The sequence below is a fragment of the Pinus tabuliformis genome, chromosome 9 (assembly GCF_031772625.1).
Source record: "Pinus tabuliformis cultivar Carrire ecotype Pingquan chromosome 9, CPIR1, whole genome shotgun sequence".
Taxonomy (NCBI): Eukaryota; Viridiplantae; Streptophyta; class Pinopsida; order Pinales; family Pinaceae; genus Pinus; species Pinus tabuliformis.
In genome coordinates this window covers 856256041-856277638 of record NC_142307.1, presented here as the reverse complement: position 1 = coordinate 856277638, position 21598 = coordinate 856256041, and the positions used below count along the sequence as shown (strand labels likewise).

The 21598-nt window shown below is 38.5% G+C and overlaps 1 protein-coding gene across 4 annotated transcripts in view; it reads left to right on the top strand.

Moving 5' to 3' along the window:
• The window catches only part of LOC149151482 (uncharacterized), a 157231-nt gene that overhangs the window by 110430 nt on the left and 25203 nt on the right, over positions 1–21598 (top strand). For all 4 annotated transcript variants that reach the window (XM_089438486.1, XM_089438484.1, XM_089438485.1 and 1 more), the window contains exon 7: positions 21141–21233. In XM_089438486.1, coding sequence (XP_089294612.1) covers positions 21141–21233 — 93 coding nt within the window. The remainder of the gene's footprint in view (positions 1–21140; positions 21234–21598) is intronic.

The following is a 21598-nucleotide window of genomic DNA, read 5'->3' as shown; positions in this document are numbered from 1 at the left end:
GAGGATCTGTCAAAGGGAAAATCAAAATAAAGGACATAAGAAGATTAAAAATGTTGCGGCTCCTAGACGTAATGTTGAAGTATTTAAGGACAAGAATCAGCAAGAGGCTGCACCTCCTCCAAGAAAGAATGAATATAGAAGATCATCCAGAGAAGATAACTCATCCTGGTACGCTAATTTGTTTAATGGTTATTGTTTTTCATGTACCAACTTTGGACATATGGCTAGGGATTGTAAAGTTTTTGATAGGTACAATTATCAAGGCCATTATCAAAACTGTAGTAAGGCTGCAGGAACTCAAGAGAAATACTTCAATGATTTTGTCAGCCCCTCAGGCCAAATGTTGAATGCTACAACTGCCATAGCTATGGACATATAACATGCGATTGCAGGTACAAGATGGAATCTTTCATGACGGACAACCCAAATATTAGGTACAAGAAAGTTTGGAGAAGAAAACATATGTAAGGAGACCAAGCAAATGAGAAAGTCTTAGCAGTAATGCTTTCAGGTTTTGTAAAGGCAAAAGGGCATGATGAATCCACAAAGAAATATGGCAAGGTTCAAGATGATCGAACTGTAAAGTTGGTTTCAACCTTGTTTTGAACTTTGTTGTTGAAGACTCCCTATCTGGTGAATGTTGAATTGGGGGAGCTTATATAGCAGGTTGACAAATGATAGAGTATAGTTTGCATCAACAGTCAGAGAAACTTACAGCATCAGGGACAACTTCAGTAGAATAGCAACATTAGATTGACAAGCCATGGAGAAGATTGCATAAAGATTTAGGTAGAATCAGATGTGTCAAGTCATGGGATCATAAAAAACATTAAGGAAGAGAAGAACAATTAAAGGAATACAGGTCCACAATGATTGTCATCTTGAGGAATAGCAGGTTTGTAGAGAAAAATAAGGAAGAAGTCAAAGAGTTATCAACATTGTGGGCAGATTAGTCAACTTGAGGAATAGCAGGTTTGTAGAGAAAAATTGCAAAAGATCTCAATTATGGCAATTCTTATGAAGCACATGTCAAGGGGAGATTGGTTGTTTTTCGCATTAAACATTGATCAAGGCATTTCGAAGTAGATAGGCATCCTATATGAAGATAGAGGAAGGCACTTCATTAGGGGAAGCACATGCATGTTATAGGTCCACAAAAGCAGGGAATTTGTCAGGAGAGTCACCCTTGGCCAATGATGCCAAAGGGGGAGAGAAAACATGAAAGAAGAGTCAGAGGCTTCGAGTTAGGGGAGCAGTGATCGCAGGAGGAGTATGTGTTGCCATCAACGGACACTCTTAACACTGGTCTAGATTGCATTAATTGGAAGCTCCAATTGAAGGATGTTTGGAAACCCTAGCTCCAAGTTTGAGATTCCTTGGATGATGGACATACCCCGCACTTGTTGAAGTTTCTTGAAGAAGTAGATCACTGAATTTGTCTTGGAAATCCTCTCCATAGGATTCTCCTCGTCAAGCTGATTTTGGTGGTATGTGGCACACCCCGAGAAGTCTCACGAGTTGTGAGTTATGCCAGGTTGAAGATGAAGAACCCAAGTTGTGGGTAATAACCCCAAAAGGGTGTTGAAATGGTAACTCCTCTTTAGTCAAAACAAATGGTCAAGGAATGTGACACTTCTCCGTCAAATAGAAAATTACAAAGGATTATTCTTGAGGGCTTTCAAACCTATTTTAAAACCCAAAATCTAAAGAAAGGGTTTGTGGTCCAAAAGGTAACTTGAGGGGTCCAAAATATTAAAAACCCACAAAGGGGTTTCTCTTTCAAAGTTTGAATCTTAAATCAAGGGTTTCCCTCCAAAATGTGCATACGACTGCCTCTTTGGAATCCCCTTCTCATGTATAGAGCTATCTATTTAAAGGCTTCAATTAGCTTTCCTCCAGTGTGAAAATGTAATGCATATCTCTTGTACGAAGCTCTGAAATAACCTCGGCCCTTGCGGAGACATTGTTACATTTGACGAGAAGGGTATGGTTTGTCTTGTTTTGATTTCGTTGAAGGTTTCGTTGGAGTGATTCATTACAGGTGGAGATAAAAGGTTTTGTGGGTATCTTTCTGTAGTTTCGATCTTCTTGAGGACAAAAGGAGAGTTATCTCTAAGAAGATATATGATGCAAATTTTCTATGATTTGTTGTTGAACTTAATCTAAAGTGCGGACCCGTGGCAATCCTCTAAGACATAAATTCAAAGCCTATTTGTGAAAGCCCTAATCTTTGCGATTTGAAGTTTGGCATTGGTTTTGTGGCTTGATATCATTCTAAGAATTGTTTAAGGTTTTGTTTGGCATCCTTGTAAGGATTCAGAGCATTTATTGCTCATTTTGAAGTGAGGAATTGTTAAGGCAATTTGCAAGCAAACAATTGGTTCTAAAGCTTGATTTCTAATCTTGCATGGTTGCTTTTTGTCTCTCCTGTGTGAATTTTAGATCAACGAAGTTCACTTTAAAAGAAGACTGAGCTTTGAAGGAGTGCGAAGTTTGTTTTGTGTTACAGGACTTTCGACCTCCTTTTAGAAGGATTGAGGGTTGTGTTATCCTTGCGAAGGATCTCGAAGATCATTCAAATAACTCTGCGGCTTCTTGTTTATGTCATCCTGTGGTCTGGAAGAAAAATAATCAAAGTCTGAAATCAAGCACAATGGTAACTAGTAAATAGTAATATCTTATGAGCTCAGTTGTGGATGGCTAGTTTTGGTGCGCTATCTAATTTGCGTAAGAGACTTTTATGTCATACGACAAGGAGCATTGTCCTTAGACTGATATATCAATTATTTTGCAAACGCTTGTGATTGGTCTCTTTTTTGAAGACGTTGATCTGGTTGTTACGTTGCAAAGGTAGGAATATTACGCTGGCCATATACATAGCAAAAGACTAGTTATAATGGCATAAATCCATCATTTTAGCTAAAGTCGAGTTGAAGTTTTGATCACAACAGAGATTGAAGTTTGGCATCATCTGTGTTTTATAAATATGACATGCAAATCTCAGCAGACACGTTGACATACACGATGACATATGTGTGATGCTTCTAGGCAACTTAGCTAGTAGTGTATGCACACACTATATTGGTGGACCCCTGGGAGTGTACATGACACAATTTATGTTTTGTTTAAAGATTCCATTTGTCGCACCTTTTGTAATATTAGGCAAGCAATTTGTAGCATAGGCACCAATATTTGAACAATTTGTAGAACAATGCCAGAAAGTGGTGTTTGGTAGAATGCTTAGCTTACTATATGTTTTAATATGATTTTTAAGAGCATTATTGATCCAAATTAAGAACCAGGAAAAGCATTAAGATCAAAAGATTTGCATTAGTTGATGACATTGGTAAGAGTAGCTAGGGTTTTGTTGCAATGTATTATTTCGACATTCTATGACTCCAAGCTCGTCCAGGATGCAACCTACAATTGGGCATAAGTCGGATTGGTGGCGTCTAAGTCTGTGCTCGTGGGCATAAGTCGATGGTGTTAGCAGTTGCAGTATTACAAGTTTGTGATATGGAGTTGTGTTAGTGAATTGGACATACATCTGCCAAAGTTATTAACATATATATCTATACAACAGGCAATGTTGGTTACGTTCATGCAACAAGGTTTTGGTGCATAAGTTGATGCGTAGATCGAGTAGAGGCAGATTTGATCGACAAAAATTGTTTTGCAATTTCTTTATATTGATATTGAGTACAGGTGGATCTAGTCTGAAAATTGTAAAACGTGGTCCGCTAGTGTGGTTGGGTTGTGCAAGACAGGGGAGTGGAGTCTCCTTTAGGTTGGAGCCCGAGAACACTTCAGGGTGGCAGGGTGGTACCAGGGCAGGTTGTAGCCTCCACAGGGCGTTGGAGCATCCATCCAGTATTGAGTTCAACCGTTATTGTCGATTTCTAATCTTGTTAATGTTTACCATTATAGGCAAGTTAACCACAGTCTAGCCAACCCTTGAGGAGGAGGGTGGTAGAACCCTTGTTGGAAATGCAATCTCAATATTTGTGTCTCTCCTTGCATCTGTTGTTGAAGAAATTAAGCACTTGATAGATCGTTAACCAAAGGAGTTCGACCATGGTATGCCTTATTACCAAGATGGGACCTCTTGATAATAGCTTTGGAGGAAGATATTGGTGTTGAGTGATCTAACTTAAGATTTTAGGAGATAGCTTAGCAACACTCTCACTCTTAGTGGTCAAATGGCTCATTGAGATTCGATGAATCTGGATGTTGAGGTGGTAGTGTTGTTTGTTGGACTCTTTGCACCCTTGTCTTATGGGAACATTGGGAAGAAGGATGTGAACAACCCAATGCTGTTTAGTCATGAGGTGGGGGCGAGGGTTGGAGGGATTTGGATTTGAATCTAAGAGCCTCCCTTGTATATAAAGCCAAGCATTGCTAGGTTAGATACTAGAGATAGAGTTTTAGGGCTTCCCAACTAGACGACAAAATTTATTGCATGAGACTTGTAACATCCGGAAACTTATGGTGGTCTTGTATCAAGCAATTGGCAAAAGTTTGAGCACGATGAAGATGAAACACAAGTCCAAAAATGGATTGAATCTTGAAATGGTGGGCCACAAATGCCGCTTGGATAAGGGGATCAATATTGATCATCCTCTTGCTTTTGATGATTTAATGAAGCATCGAGTTCTAGACTCACTTTATCTTAGCCCAATCTAACTCTTCCAAAGCAATCCTTGGATCTTTGAGCCATAAAGGACCGTGGGTTTGATAATGGTGTTTAAGAGATCCATGTTGGATAATGTGTATTAAAATTAATTATGGAAACTTTGGCTCTTGAGAAGAGCAAGGGAGCCATATTGCTTGTTTATCGAAGGTTGAAGAGCCTTCCTCATGCCAAATTTGGGCCCAAAAAATTGAACTGCGAAATGTGTAGGAGTAAATAATCTCAATTTCTTCACCCCTAAAATAAAAGTGGTAGGCCATATGGCCATTCTTCAACCCAATGAAGATCATAACCTTGGTTTTACAATTTCACCTAGTTTCACCATCAACTGCTAAAGATCACAAAAATTGGCAAAGGCATCAGATTGTCTTTGTAGAACGCTCTGAGGTGGAGGAAATGAGAACCACATTATCTACAAATAGGACAATGGAGATCAAATTGTGGTGAAGAAGGCACCCACCAGAAGGTTGTATGCACTCTTCTAGAAAGGACTTCAGCTCATCAATGTCAGTCTTGAATAATGTGAGTGAGTGAGGGCAACCCTACTTCACTCCAATGTTGTTCACGATTAAATCCTAAACTAAGTGTGTTGTGTGAGGTTGGCTAAGAATAGACTTTGAGAGACATAATAACAATAGTTAGGGTTTTTGAGTTACCATTGTCTGTAAGTGTTTTGAAACAATGCCTCTCTCAAGATCTAGTGAAATGCCTTCCTGAAGTCATCAAAACAACAAATGTCCTAAGACTATTGTCTCACCTTCTCAATGATGGCACAAAATGTGAGAAAATGATTTGTGGTTGGGTGCTTTGGCTTGAAACCTACCTATCTTTTATCCCTCAGATGTATTTTTTTAGGCTATGGTGATGGTTATTGGTGAAGGTTACTAGTGTAGAGTTTGGAGAATGTGTGGCTCACCATGGTTGTCCATTGATAATTTGGATCCACACTAGTGGTCAATTTGTGGATCACATGGATAGTGTGGTGGGACTAGGATCGTGGGAATCTTGAGAACACAATATGGTTAAACAAATCAACAAGATAATCAATCAAAGGATTTTAGCCATGTTTGAGGAATTCTGCCTAAAAACCCCCCTCATCCATAGCTTAATTGTTGTTCATCTTCCAAATTCCTTGGATATCAGTGTAGAAGAATATGTGACAAGAGGGTGGTAGAGTGCTTGCATCAAATAGGTACTTTCTGATTTTGGTATCTGTTATTTTAAGAAATTCTATTTTTATAATCTCACCAATTTTAGAAATTTGTTGTAGTTTTGAGCACCATTGTAGGTTTGGTGAAAGTGCATTCTTTGACTTTTGAATTTGCTATTTGGAAAGTTTTTATTTTTAGAAACTTGCTATTTTGGGCACTTATTAGGTTCTCAGACACACTTTATAGAGGAGAGAATCCATGTGACTTTTGTTGTTGAAAGGATAAGGTATATTTATAGAGTTTTTATTTTTAGTAAATGCTATATTTAGATTGATTTGTGGTGATGGAGAAGAGAACCCATAAATTTCAATAATTCATCAGAAAGAAAATTAGGGGTTTTCTCATGTCTACAAATAGTAATAGGTTGAATAAGTTTAACTTGAGTTGTGGGTTGTTTCCCTTTGAGTCTTGGTTACCATCTAAGGCTCATAGGGGTATAATTTTGGTAATCTTATTTGTTCTCTTTTGGAATCTCATCTATTGTGCTTTTTATGGATCTTACCTTCTCTATTTTGAGACAAGAAGAGGGTGGCCTACTTGTGGTCTATTAATAACAGAGCAATTTATTCTTAACATGAGCGGAGTGCTCCAACTAGAGGTTCTTATCTAGTTTTGATTTCTGTTAAGAGGAAAGCACGAGGTTGAATGTGAGGACAAAATGAGTGCTTTTTGGAGATTTTATTTTAGGTAGGTTTCATTCTAAGCCAAATAAGAGCACTCTAGCTTGGAGTTTATCTAGTTCATCTTTTCCATCATGCATCTAGTTTATTCATTTATTGGAAGAGGGCATCCCACTGTAGGCTATTTGAGCAATTTCTACTTTTATTCTTGAGAGAAGCAATAGAACATCTTTTCAAGCTTTCATGTAGCAGTTGAAGTACTTATTCATACATTCATGCATTTTTTCATCCATTTTATCGCAAGTAGACGAGGAGGCATCACTTGGAGCTTTTGTTCTTTTTTGAGACAAACTTCACGTAGGTGTTGAGTTGTCTCGTTGATTTTTTGAGCTTGGGTGAGGATCTGACCACCTGAACCATGCACTTACTTTTAGACAGATTTAGCATGGTTTTAGAGTTTCTATTTTAGGTTTTAATATATTCTTAGATAGGTTTTTGTATCAATTCATTCTTAATCTATAAAAGATGGAATCTTTAGTGAGAAGGATCGATAATTTTGTAGTCCTCCCACTTCATTCTTCCATCTCCATACTTCTTTTCCTAGTCCTTTCATCTAAATATATCGAGCTAGTTTGTAATTAAGTGTTATAAGATGCTTCCGTGGTGTTCATGTGAATGTGTCCCTTATTACCATGAGAGTAAAACACTTGAGAAGTGATAGTTCATCCCCTTCAGTTCTTATGGTGTGAATTTGATATCTTTAGATGTTGTATTTTCAACTTTGAAATAATGTTGAAATCTTTTAGCAACCAACTTTCAGCCGCTTCTTGAAGATCTGCGACTCTGTCTTGGGCTACTTATTCTTCACAAGGATGGAATTGCTATGATGTGAAATGACCTCTCATGGTCTCTTATTTATAGTGTTCAAGGAGTGACTTTTAACCCTAAGCGTTATGTCACTTGGCTCCTAGCCGACCTGAGCTTACATGCTCAAACACAAAATATTATTATTTTCTTAGTTTTAAGTCCACACTTTGGGTCCAAAACCCCCAGGCTTGGGTACTTTGCCCCCAACTTCCATTTTGTAGGTTTTCTCGTCACAAGTCAAGCACCCAAGATTTGTGGGAGTACCTCCCAAGCTACACCATTTTCAACACTCCCTCATAGTGAGGGAGGTACTTCCATTCCTTAGAAGTACATATTCCCACATTGCTAACATTGCCTTGTCATGACCTTCATTCATTGTATGGCTTGTCATCCATCATGGAAGTATAACTTGTAGTATGAACAACAATCTTCTTGGAATTGTCCCTGCCACTAGAAGCCTCTTGCTTCATCTTCTCGTCATTAGCCTTTATGCCATTCCATGGTTTGTCCTTGTCATCTGTAGAAGTCTCCTTTCTTCCCTTTGACGATGCGATCTTCTTGGGTTGCGTATTATCCCTATGAGTTTGCAAACTCCCTCTAGAATTAGACTCCCTCTGAGTCTTAGGAACCTTCTTCTTCCCTTGGTCAATAAGCTTTCTCTTTAGCTTGTACATACCATTCTCCCTAGCTCCAAGAACTACTCCCAAATTGCAGTTAGAGCCATGATGTTTGAGCATCACCTTTCCATCCCAGAATATCGCCTCAAACCCGTTAGCCTCAATCGTTGAGACAAACATGTTGCACTTAAGCTTCGGTACCCAAAGTACATCTTAGACTCACAACAACCCTACTGACTCCATCCTGAGTGGTATAGTTAAGCTTCGGTTCCCAAAGTACATCATGGACTTGCAGCAACCCTCATGACTCCATCCTGAGTGGTATAGTCTCGACTCCTTTGACTTCCTTCGGACTCTTAACACCAATCTTCGCATATAGATCAGACTTCAGTTCGGTGGCTCTTAAATACATCCTGCGATCTTGTCATATGCTTCGACGCTCCGCTATCTATGAACCATGCACCATCACCAATGTGGTTCTCTGAGAAATGAGAGACTAGAGAAAACTCCTCCTCAAACCTTCTCTTGAAGTCATCCTGCTTGGTTGTAGATGTAGCAGCCATTGCGACCTCTTGCTTTTTCTCATTCCCTCCTTTCTTCCTCTGTGCACACTTACTCGCATAATGACCAAACTCACCACATGTAAAGCATTTCACTTTACTTAGATCTTTCTTCTTATTTTTTGAAAATTTGGCAGCACAGGGATGAATTTCTAAAAATAGAAAGTCTAAAATTATGACTTTCCAAAAATAGTAAATCACCTTGCATCAATTGGTAATAAAGTATTATTGATGGAAAATCCCTTGTCATGAATCAATCCTAATAGTTCAACCTCGACTTAATTATCGATATTATTATTATTTTTATTACTATTATCCTTTATGATACTATTATATTAGTATTAAAAGGAAATTCATGTCTCTCAATCATGGCATTCAATCATGTCATATGTAACTCCCCTCAATTAATTCATATGTTACTCTGCCTCACTTAATGGATATGTTATACTCTCTCTTACACACATTAAAAGCCATGGCATATTCCTCTTACACACTCATTAAAGCATGTCATAAAAGATTCTTCTTATGCACTCTTTATTGCATATGTTACATCTTCTTCATAAGTTACCAAGGCATGCATTTCTCTCCTTAATGGCATGAGTTACACTCTGTAATTGGCATATGTAACTGCCCCTTAAGGCATTCAAGTTACTCCTACTTTATGATTCAAACTCCGTGCTCCTATATATATGTGCCTCTCATCCTCTCTTCTTATTACTTGTGCATTGTGAAAGAAGGGTTCAAACTTGAGAGTGAGAGTTGGAGAGATTTGAAGAAGATTGTGAGAGAGAGAGGCTTGGAGAGTAAGAGCAGAACTTGAAGGTTGATTCAGTGTTTGCATCAACTGCTACTACCAGTGATCTTCATGCTACAACTTGTTCAAATTTGGGTGAACTTACTCATTCTCTTGATCTCTCATTGTATTTTGTATCTTTGCTGAACAATTGATATCTAATAGAAGAAGAATCTGGTTGGGTTTTCCCCTTGTGGGTTTTGCTTTGGTCATTGGACCTAAATTCTCTGTGTCTCATTTTGTTCTTGGTTGTCTTCTATTGTGCATTTGGTTTATGTTCTATCTATAATTGCTTAACTAATATTGCAGCATAAAGAAGTTTTGTAATAAGTGATTGTTACAACATAAAACTTCAGAATTTTAGAACTTCTTGCCAGTATTGTACTTTCCTTTACCCTTCTTTAGCTTACCAACGAGAGCCATATTCGCTTCATAAGAATTCTTCTTTTGAGGATCCTCATCTCGGAGGTCCTCCTAAATAAAATTGTCCCATAACCTGTTCCAATCCGATAGTTTTTCTCGAGAGACTATTCCTTTCATAAATGGTTTCCATTTGTCCAAGAAGCCCTTTAAGGCAATCCTCACTAATTCAGTGGCTAGGATATTATCACCAATGACAGTAGGCTCGACACGAACTTGCTGAATTCTCGTTAGATACAAAGTCTCATTTTCTCCATCTATCATCTTGGTGGCCCTGAGCTTCTCTCTCAATACCATCTTTCGATCCTCGTTATTGTTCTGGAAAAAATCTTGGAGAGCCCTCCACATATGATGTGCAGTGGTCTTCCCTGAGAGATGAGGTATTGAGCATAGTTTTAAAAACCGTTCACAAAAACCGGTAACCGGTCAAACCGGCCGATTAGATAGCTGGCCGGTCTGAACTGGCCTGAAAAGCCGGTCAGCTCCCTCGTTTGCCCGAAATTTGGCCCTAACCGGTAAAAACCGGCCGGTTTGTATCAAACCGGCCGGTTCCGTCGTAAACCGGCCGGTTTATGGCAAGCCCACCGTTTAATGAAAAAAAGCGCAGCTGTTTTGTGGTTTAGGGGTTTTGGGGGGGAGGTAAAGGTATTTTCCCTCCAAAAACACCCTCTCCAAGCTATAAGAGACCCCTCTCACTCTCATTTGTCTCACACAACTGATTTGGAGTGTTTGTGAGTGTTTGTGAGTTTGTTTGTGAGCTTGGAGAGTGTGGAGTTTTTGCTGAAGTAGTCATCTTGGAGTTGGAGTTGGAGCTATTTTGGAGATAGTGTGTAGCTGTCAGTGGAGTTGCCATCTTCAAGAGGAGGCTAAGGGAGCTAGTTTGCATTTCCAGGTAAGGATTTGCACTTGATAATTCCTCATTTGAGTCTGCTGTCCATGAATTTTTTTTTAATGTGTTATACTTATAAACTTCTCACTTCTATGATCTATCATGTATGCTATAAACTCTCTAGCTCTATGCTATCAAATTTTGTAGCTTGAGCCTTGCATGTGCATTTGTTTTTCTACATTTATCTTTGGTTTTCCATTTTGCTTAGCTGCAATTTTTTTTTAAATGGCAGATTTCTTTGCAAATTGTTATTATTTCAAGCAAACATGGCTCCAAAAGGAAAGGACAGTGCATGGGTTCATTGTGATGTAATTGATGGAAAAATGATATGCAAATTATGCCATAAATCTATTGGAGGTGGGGGTATTCTTAGGTTGAAAAAACACTTGGCTGGGGTAAGAGGCCAAGTAAAGCCATGTGATGCACCAAAAGAACTGTTAGGTCTTATTAGGGCAGGCCGCAGAATACATTGCCAAGCTTGAAAAATTTTATGAGGATAAGGCTAGGGAGAAGGCCATCCAAGATGAAATTGCAAGGAAGAGGGAATTAATAGAAGCCATGAAAGAGAGTGGGTATGATGATTATGAGATTCAAGACTCCACTTCTATCCCTTCCACCAATGACCCCCTTCACTATGTTCATCCTTCTGTTGGAGTTGGCCAACCATCAAAAGGAACAAAGAGAGCAAACATCCAAAGTTATTTCTCATCTTCTGCCAACATTGCCTCTTCTAAATCTAATCCCACTTCCTCCTAGCCAAGTTCTCAACCCACTTTGGATCAACATTGGAAAAAACAATGCAAAGAAACTTCTCACCAATACATTGCTAGATGGTGGTATGATTCAGATTTCCCATTTAATGCTGCTCGCTCACCTTATTACCAAGCTATGTGGGACTCTGTTATAGCTGCAGGAAAGGGCTTCAAAGGCCCTAGTATGCATGACTTGAGGGGAGCTCTTTTGCAAAAAGAGATATCTTCCATTGATGAGTATTTGGTTGAGTTTAAAGAGTCATGGCTCAAAACAGGTTGTTCCATTATGTCAGATGGATGGACCGATGGAAAGAACCGCACTATCATTAATTTCCTTTTTTCTTGCCCTCAAGGAACCATGTTTTTGAAATCAGTTGATGCATCTGATAAGGTAAAGGATGCAAGCCTTCTATTTGAGCTTTTGGATAACATTATTCAGGAAGTTGGGGAGCAGCATGTTGTGCAGGTCATCACTGATAATGCCTCAAACTATGTTCTTGCTGGAAAGATGCTTGAGGCCAAATATAAGACCATATTTTGGACTCCATGTGCTGCACATTGCATAGACCTCATGCTTGAGGATATAGGCAAAGTGGAGTGGGTAAAAAACACTGTAGAGCATGCCAAGTGCATTACAAAATACATTTACAACCACTCATGGGTATTGAGCCTAATGAGGAAACACACTGGAGGCAAAGAGCTTGTTAGGCCTGCAATTACGAGATTTGCAACTCACTTCCTCACGTTGCAATGTCTCAATGGTCAACATAAAAACTTGCAGAAAATGTTTTCCTCTGAAGAATGGTCTGAATCTCGGTGGGCTCGTAGACCAGATGGAAAAGACACCAAAAAGAAAGTGTTAGACACTTATTTTTGGAAAAGGTCTGTAGAGCTTGTGAAAATTACCGAGCCCCTTGTTAAGGTGCTAAGGTTGGTGGATGGGGAATGATTGGCCATGGGCTACATTTATGAAGCTATGGATCAGGCAAAGGAGCAGATACGGGCAGCTTACAAGGACAGGTTAGCTAAATATGGCCGTATATGGGAGATCATTGATAACAGATGGAACAATCAACTCCATCGTCCTATACATGCAGCGGGGTATTTTTTGAACCCAAGGTATCACTATAAAAATCGGCTAGGAGATCAGCATGATGGGGAGGTCAGAGTTGGATTGATTGATTGCTTGGAGCGCATGGTCCCTAACCATGTAGACCAGTTGGAAATACATAGATAGCTTACTATTTTCAATATGGCAAGTGGTACTTTTGGCAAAAACTTGGCAAAGATGGCAAGAGATGTGGACCAACTAGGTAAGCAATTCCAATTTCCATTTTGTTTTTCATTTCAAGTTAAAATTGTTTACGTTCTTTACAATTCAAATTATAAACTAAGTTACTAATTATTGTCTTTTTCTTTGTAGCACATTGGTGGGAGTCATTTGGTGGCCAGTGTCCTCAATTGTAAAGGTTTGCAATTAGAGTCCTCAGTCAAACTTGCAGTGCTTCAGGTTGTGAGCGCAATTGGTCTGTTTTTGAGCGCATACACACGAAGAAGAGAAACCGTTTGGAACAAAAACGGTTAAATGATCTTGTTTTTGTGCAATACAACCTTCGACTGAGGAGGAACCAAATGATGAGCAAATCACCTGATCTAGATCCCATTGTGTTGGACGATATTGATCCAACATCAGAATGGGTGGAGGAGACTGAAGATCCTGTGTTTGAGGCTGATTTTGATATCGACATGGCTTTAGCGGGGGATGAGGCAGATTATGTGGCGGCATCAGAACCAGGATCAGTAGCGGCATCAAGGAAAGGCAAGGAACCAATGGAAGGCACTAGTCGTGCAGGTCGACAAACTTGTGCTTCCATTAGGTCCACTTCTATTGTCATTGGTGGCATTGATACTGATGTTGCAGATCAGGCTGAGGCATCCTCAGACTCTGAACCAGATGATGTCTATGTAGCTCCTGATGATGATCCTATGTCTAGTAGTGGTGATGGACTTGATGATTGATCATGTGTACACTGTAGACTTGTAGTAGGCCAATGGCCTCATAGCTTGCAGCATTGCTTTTGGACTTTATAGGCCATTTAGAGCCTCATTTCTTATGTATTTTGCTATTTTGTCGATGATATGTATTGCACTCGGTGCCATTTTGATATATTCACCTTTGCATGGTATATAAATGAGCAAACTTTGCATATTTTGTCTCTATTGGCTTGGAATCATGGTTTTACATCTTAAAAATAGTTTTGTTTCATTAAAAATTAATTATTTAATGTATTTTTTTAAAACCGGTTCGTTTAGACCAAACCAGTTCCGGTTAGACCGGTTCCGGTCGGTAAACCGGTTCATTAGGTGGACCGGTCCGGTCACCAGTTCCGGTTTTAAAAACACTGGTATTGAGTGATCCTTAACTCCATCAAGAATGATCAACTTGGCCCAATGTTGCACGAAGCGCCCCCCCCCCAAGCCCAGAAGCGCGTCCCGTGCAGAAGCGTCTAGGAAGCTTCGACGGAAGCGTGCTTCCACTTGTTTTGGACGCTTCCTGGAAATTTCAGAAGCTTTCCTCCGAAGCACGCTTTGTACGGCGCTTTGGCAGTACGAAGCGTGGCGCTTCGGAGGGTGAAGCGTACGCTTCCCGTACGCTTCCGTACGATTCCGAAAAGCATTTAGAAAATCTTTTTTTTTTTTCAATTACTTTTTTTAATTTTAGGTGAGTTTGCTTGTTGGGGGTGGGTCCACCTTGGGTTAGGGTGAGGAATGAAGGCAAAAAAAATATAAAAGAAATATAAATATAGCAGATGCTCGGAGAATGTCACTTTTACTTAAATTTTTAACATTACCATGAAATGACTTAGGATGTTTGAGAGTGGTTTCAGCCTCATTGGACTTCATATGGAGAAAATAGAATTTCATATCCTATTCAAAATTCAGCAGACTTAATAGTTTTCAGGAATTCAGGATCAATGGGATTGTGGCATTTCATTAGATTATATCAAGTATGAAGGTATGCGATTAGCATTTAATCAAGAGTACCAAGCCCTATATGTACCCTAGTGTTGGTGGCAATGTTGCATGAAGCGAGGACATTTTTTGGAAGCGGGGACGCGAAAGAGGAGAAGAATCTAGATTCTAGATGGTTGATGCATCTAAATGGTTGATGCTCGAATAATTAATCATTAATGTACAATGGATGTTATATCTATCTTGATTTATGCAAAAATATGCATGTTTTCATGTCTTCTACAACTAATTTGGTATTTGGGATGTTTGTTTTGAGTATAAATGCAAATATATATATATATATATATATATATATATATATATATATATATATATATATATATATATATATAGATATATATATATATATATATATATATATATATATATATATATATATATATATATATATGCAGACGCTTCACTTCCTAGATTTTTGGAAAATGACGCTTCCGCGTCCCCGCTTCCAAAAAACGTCCCCGCTTCGTGCAACATTGACTTGGCCTTTGCATTTGACTCTCATGCTTTTCCAAATTAGCTTGATCTGTTGTTTTAGCAATACTCTTTTCAACCAATTCCCATATTTCATTAACCAACAACACTAGCTTGATCCTTTCCTTCCACGAAGAGTAGTTGGACAACCCATCTAACCTATCCTCATGCCTTAAGCCAACAAGCATCTTTGACATGTTGTTTGTCCTTGAATAACAGGCCAACCAACTCCCTCTTAAGTTGCTTCATGTGCACACTTTGATCCACTTTCCCTTCAAAGTAGCTCTGATACCATGTTGAACCTCCCTTTATCCCAGGTCTAGTCTATGTATAGATTAGATCATAAGCACACTGTAGATACTCGACTAGAAACACTTTTCACAATGGAAATATAACAACAGTGAAACCGATAGAAGTACACAAGATATATGGGCGCTAAACACTTCTTATCAGTCCATCAACAAGAAATTCATAAGGCTCCCGTACCAAGGATCATGGCCCTTTGCAAACCCTGATACAAACTATGATACAACTAGGGTTTTCGGTCAACTCCTTTAGTCCTTCAATTTTCCCAACAAATCAAAGACAAAAATCATAGCCTGCTAGTTGAGCTCCTTTTCAAACAACCCCTTCAATCTTGATGTCCATAGAAGATCAACTGCCTTTTGACTTCTTCCCTGGTTGTCCTTTGCCTCCTTAACTCACAGGGAATGGCTCCTTTGATTGCCTTGCACACTCAGCTGCTCACAATGGACTTATCCCTTCAGTCAATTGTATTTACTAGCATAAATCTTGCTGTTTGGTCCTCCTTCACCAACAATACTTTATTACAACACCTCAACAATCCTTCATTCACAGAAAAACACCCTTATCATTGCTTCGCTGATCTCTCCATAGGCTTGAGGCACCTCGATCTTGCTTCCTAAGGGTTTGGTGCCTCTCACCCCCCTTTACTGCTTGCGGACTAGCCTTAGAATAGGTTGCAACCCTCTGTGGCTGACTATGGCCCTTTGTGGCCCTCTTCATCCAATAGACAGAATACTTGAATCCTTCAAAATATGCTACTTGTCCTTCTTCCTAAGACATAAAGCTCTAGCTCGACATCTTCTTGAAGATCTGTGACTCTCTCTTGGGCTACTTATTTTTCACAAGATGGAATTGTTATGATGTTAGATGACCTCTCATGGTCTCTTATTTATAGTGTTCAAGGGTCATGTCACTTGGCTCCTAGCCGACCTGAGCGTACATGCTCAAACACTAAAAATATTATTATTTTCCTGGTTTTAAGCCCACACTTTGGGTCCAAAACCCCCCGGCTTGGGTACTTTGCCCACAACTTCTTTTTTGTGGGTTTTCTCTTCACAAGTCAAGCACCTAGGTCTTGTGGGAGTACCTCCAAAGCAACACCATTTTCAACACAAACAAGACAACCCTTGACTATTACTATTGCAAGAAGGAAGACCATAGGACTGCCTGTTGTTGGTATTTTGCATATGTTTGTTCAATGGGAAGAAAGATTATATTGTGATGTCTTGTTGGGAGAAGCGAGCTACATGACATAAACCATAATGCTTTTAGAGGAAGAACCACAAGAAGGCTTCCCCAATATGATAAGAAATTTAGAGGCATATGGAGAAAATAGAATGCCAAGCAGTTCATGCAATAGTTGGAACTTTTTCCAACACTGCAAGATAAATGGACATTGGGAAGCCAAGCATTGGAGGGTTCATCCATGGCTTTAATCCTAAAACCACACAATTAGGAGATGAGTGTGGAGTGTGAAAATTAAATGGAATGAGGAGCCCTTACATTTGCAACCCAAGGATAAAATATTACCTACGGAGTTGCAATAGCATATGAGGCCAACTTTTTCAACAAAGTGGATAGTGACATCAAGGGAAACCTTGATCGAAAATTTTCCTTCAATATTGCTTTAAAATTCCGCCCCCTTAGAGATATGTTGGAGATTAATGCATGGAGGACGTTGACATTTTGGGTTCCTTGAAATTCCATTACAACCAATGAAGCAAATAATTCTTTGGTGTGATTGGTTCCTTGGGTGAATTTGAGATTGGGTACTCTTGCACCATAGCTTGTCCACCAAGCATCTACAACAAAATAAAGCTTGTGTGGAATTTTGGTTTCCCTATTTTGGATAACCATGTTAAAGCTAAATATTCCACCTTCCATCCTATATATCTCCATTTCTTTTGAAATTTTCATACTTTCTTGTAGAGATGGCACCATCCTCTGAAGACAAGTGAGGAATCCATCCATTACCTCAACATCAAATCTAAAACCACATGAGTAAGAAAATGCAGGGTTGAGGTAGATCCTTGCAACATGAATGGGGCGATGGAGTGTGTTGTTCCATCAATCATCACTCATTGTCCATATGAGTAGTCATTTATTAAAATCATCACCCCCTTATGGATGGCTTGTTTGGCCCTATCCATGGCCTCATACATGTAGCCCATTGCGGGCTTGGCTCCATCAACTGATCGAAGAACCTCTACCAAAGGGTTGATAATGGCGCACACCTCCTCCACTCCCAGCTAAAAGCTTTCCTTATATGAAACTAGCTTGTGCATGGCCTTTCCATTTAGTTTGCAGCGAAAAGTTAAAGCACATCACTTCTCTGAAAGAAACATTATCTTCACATCTGTAGAAGTCAAGAGAGCTGGAAGAGATGTGATTCCATTCAGTTTGCAGCGAAAAGTTAAAGCACATCACTTCTATGAAAGAAACATTCTCTTCACATCCGTAGAAGTCAAGAGAACTGGAAGAGATGTGAAGCTAGTAGCAAACCTTTTAATGACAAGATGCTTCAACTCCTTGTTATTGGTGAATCTGCTCATCAAGATAAGCACAAATGAATGACTATATAAATTTTGTTATGCTCTTGGATGATTCAACAATATCACTAATATAAGGAATTTTTCTTATATCTTTTAACATCAAATCAATACAACGTGCAACACAAGATGTGCAATACAAGTTAGAATACCTCTCCATAAGCAACCTGCCAATAATGACGTAATTTGCAACGTTGTTTGTTATGACTTGGACAACATTCTATGGACTATCTCCTGAATGAATAGGTCCAATTTCTTACATGATAATTGTGTATCATCAATATGTGCAAATGCATCAACAAATTTTATAAACATTGTCCTCTTGGGACAATTAACCAATAAGTTAAGAAGGGTCCTACCGTTCTGATCAATCCAACCATTTGACATCATGGTGCAACCACTGTGTTCCCATGATGCCTTAAAGTCCTTCAATCTAGTAGTGCAATTGACCTTGTCATTTTGAAGATTAGGCCCTCTCAACTTGTCATAGGAATGGACTTTGTACAATGAGCCAACAATAGCAACAACGTCAAACATAAGATGGTAGAATGGATTCCTTTTGGCAATGTTGAAAGAAATGGCACTTCATAGAAAACATCAATCCACTAGCTTGTCAGCATTTTCATTCTTCATTCTTTTAGGCACTAACGTGATAGAAGATTGTGCACCAGATATGGTTCTAGGAACAAAAAATGATAATGTAGATGAGGGTTCTGCCATTGTGGGAGGTGATGCACACTTGTTCTCTCTACTCCTACCCTTGCAACTTGACTTTTGACATCTTTCTTGTTCTCTTTGGCTGCATCCTTATGCAGTGCTTTGGTGGCAATATGGATGATTTCTGAACTCGCTTTTGCGCAAAGTTATACATCATCCTAGAATTTGTGCAAAGTGAAATTTCAATTGGGAGATTTCCCCATCATATGCTTCCTACACAACTTGCAATTCAAAGTTTGTATATTCAAAACCCCCCTTTGGTTCATCATATTCCCACATAGGGTCCAAATTTCTAGGTTTCAATGTAATGATTAAACTTGAGGCACAGAAAAAATGGAAAAAATTTAAATCAACACTTTTAGAATGAAAAAGAATTGCATTAAAAAAGACAAATACAAAATTTAAATAAATGGTAGATCTACTACAGTATAATAAAAATTTAAGGAAAGAGGGAAAAGTTATAGGCATGAAAACTTAACCAAATTTTGTAAAAACAAAAAAGAAAAGAGGTGGACATACCTGCAAATACACCACAAACTGTGGGAATTTGGGAAACCCTCCCACTCCACATTAAATTGATGATGGTAGACGAATCACACTCTCCCTAAGAAGATGAAGGAAAACTAATGGGTAAAGGAAACCGCATGAAAAATATGAAAAAACCAAAAACGAATTTGGTGGAAATTGATGCCCATACCTGCAAATGCATTCACAGTTAAGGGAAATCAATCCCCACTTCAAAAACATCATGATGGAAAAGTTTGATGGTGTCCTCCTCCTTGGCTCAAGTAAAACCAGTCTCCTTCTCCTTTGCTCTCCAAACCCTTCTTCCTGTTTGCAAAATGAGTGAAAAAGTAAAAAAAAAAATCAACTTAAAGCTCCCCTGTCTGTGGCTCAGCAATTTTTTTGGTTATTGTGCGATTATTGTGATTTTTACGATAAAATTGTGATTTTTTTGGCTTGTCTGGGCTAAAGAGTTGAGACATCACAGTTTTGTTTGTGATGTTCACAAAACTGGTTATGAGTCATGACCCTCAGTGGTATTTAAGCTTTTTGTGTCCCTAACTCCCTAATGATGGATGAAATGCACTCGAAATGCCAGACATTTCAATTTTATTACAGTTTACTTCCAGAAAACCCATGCATTACTATAACTGTGAAAGCCTACATTATCAGGTTTTATTATTATTTATTACATACTCTATGTTCGTTACAAAAATATTAAAATAAAAAATAATATGTCAAAAGTTTCTTGCTTTGAATTGTTAGAGAGAAAAAGAGCATATCTCAGGCAAACGGAGGGCTTCTTGAATGAATTGAAGTTGTTCCTAGCTAGAAATGACGTTCTAGATACAATGTAAAAGTTCATATGGCATAGAAGTGCTCAAAAGTTGTAAAGCAGTACTGTGCTGTGCATGTAAGACAACTACAAGGAACAATTGTGCAACAGATGGAATAAAACTTCAATATGCAGGATATTTCTTCCTTAATTGTCATAAGTTAGGATTTTGATAAAAAAGGGGTGAAGGTTAACATGCACTGTAATAGCATGTTTGAAAATAGGGTATAATCACACAAGTCAACCACCTTATGTGATTCACTTGCACGCATTTCTAAAAAGAGCCAGTGGTGTTTACATGGTTGAAAACCCTCAAGGAATAAAAACAATCCATGACACAAAAGTCACTTTATTGTTGCAGAAAAATAGTTTTCTTGAACATCTCTCACATTGATAATTGACAAATGATCCTCCATACTTTGTAAGTAGAAATATGGACCAATTGGGTGTTAATCCATAGATCAAGTGGAGATGGTGAATCATTGGATCTCTCATGTGTAAAACATTGTTGTGACAGTAAAGCACAAAAACCATGAAAGAACCTCTCTAAAAGCACACTATACCTAAAAGCACTTTAGACCAAGTTGAGCTTAAACTAGCTTCTAGTGTCAAAATATCCTAACAGTGATTGTGGATATGTTTCAGTCACCTTGACAACTTACTCCAATTGGTGAAGGTCAATCACTTTGAGCAGTCAAGTGAAAGTCCAAATAATGTGGACATATTTAGCCTATGATTTATTGTAGTGTGCAGGGGAGTAAGACTTTGTAGTGTTCGATGTAGTGAAATTTAAGAAATACTGGATTGGAAGGGGATGGTCCTTTGACAGGAAAACAAATTGTGAGAAATAAAGTTAGCTGCATTTCCTGCAATAGTGTACCTGCTCAAAATGGTCCTCATGGCTGCCATAAGAATAAAATTCTGAAGTCTTCAGACTCACCACCCAGTGTGTAGCCTGTCCTTTAAGCTATTGCAATATTCACATTATTTCTTGTTTGTCTTCCAATAACATCATCATTTCTTTAGCTAGTAATGTGATGTATCAATCTTAATCTTCTCTGGTTAGAATATAGAATTTCTACAAATCATTTTGTTCTCAGACGATTCTATCAGCTACTTAGTAAATGAATACTATAAGTTTTAAACTTTAGATGATGTGTGAATGCTAAGGTTCTTGATCTTGAAATGATAGAATGTTAAAACAGGATGATGTTTCCAGGTTGATGATTCTGTAAGTGCCTAATAGATATTATAAAACTTGAAAGTCAATCTAAACTTTAATCCCGATATCTTGTTGTGGCTGCAGACAGATGAAGACTGTTGTAATTCTTGTGAGGAAGTTCGTGAGGCATACCGCAAAAAAGGCTGGGCATTGACAAATCCCGATTTGATTGATCAGGTAGCTAGTTTACAAACTTACTTTGTAATTTTGACTGTTTGAAATCGTATAGGTTTGGTTGCTGCAAAGATGATAGTGTAAACACTTAGAAGGATAGTGAATGACGTGATACTTCACCCACATTGTTATTCCTTAAATTGATTGGGAATAAACTGCTTTATTTTCTGACCATCTTGTTCATTGATTATTTATTTTAATAGAAATGTGTCATTTTGGATGCGTTCCATCTGGAAAAATATGTGCCTGACACTTCAGGACTTGGCCCTGATTATCAATTTCTTCTTATATTTATCATCTTAATGAAGTGCTCGGTATAATCTATTATGCTAAAACACTTTTGTCACTTCACAACTTGAAATCTTTTT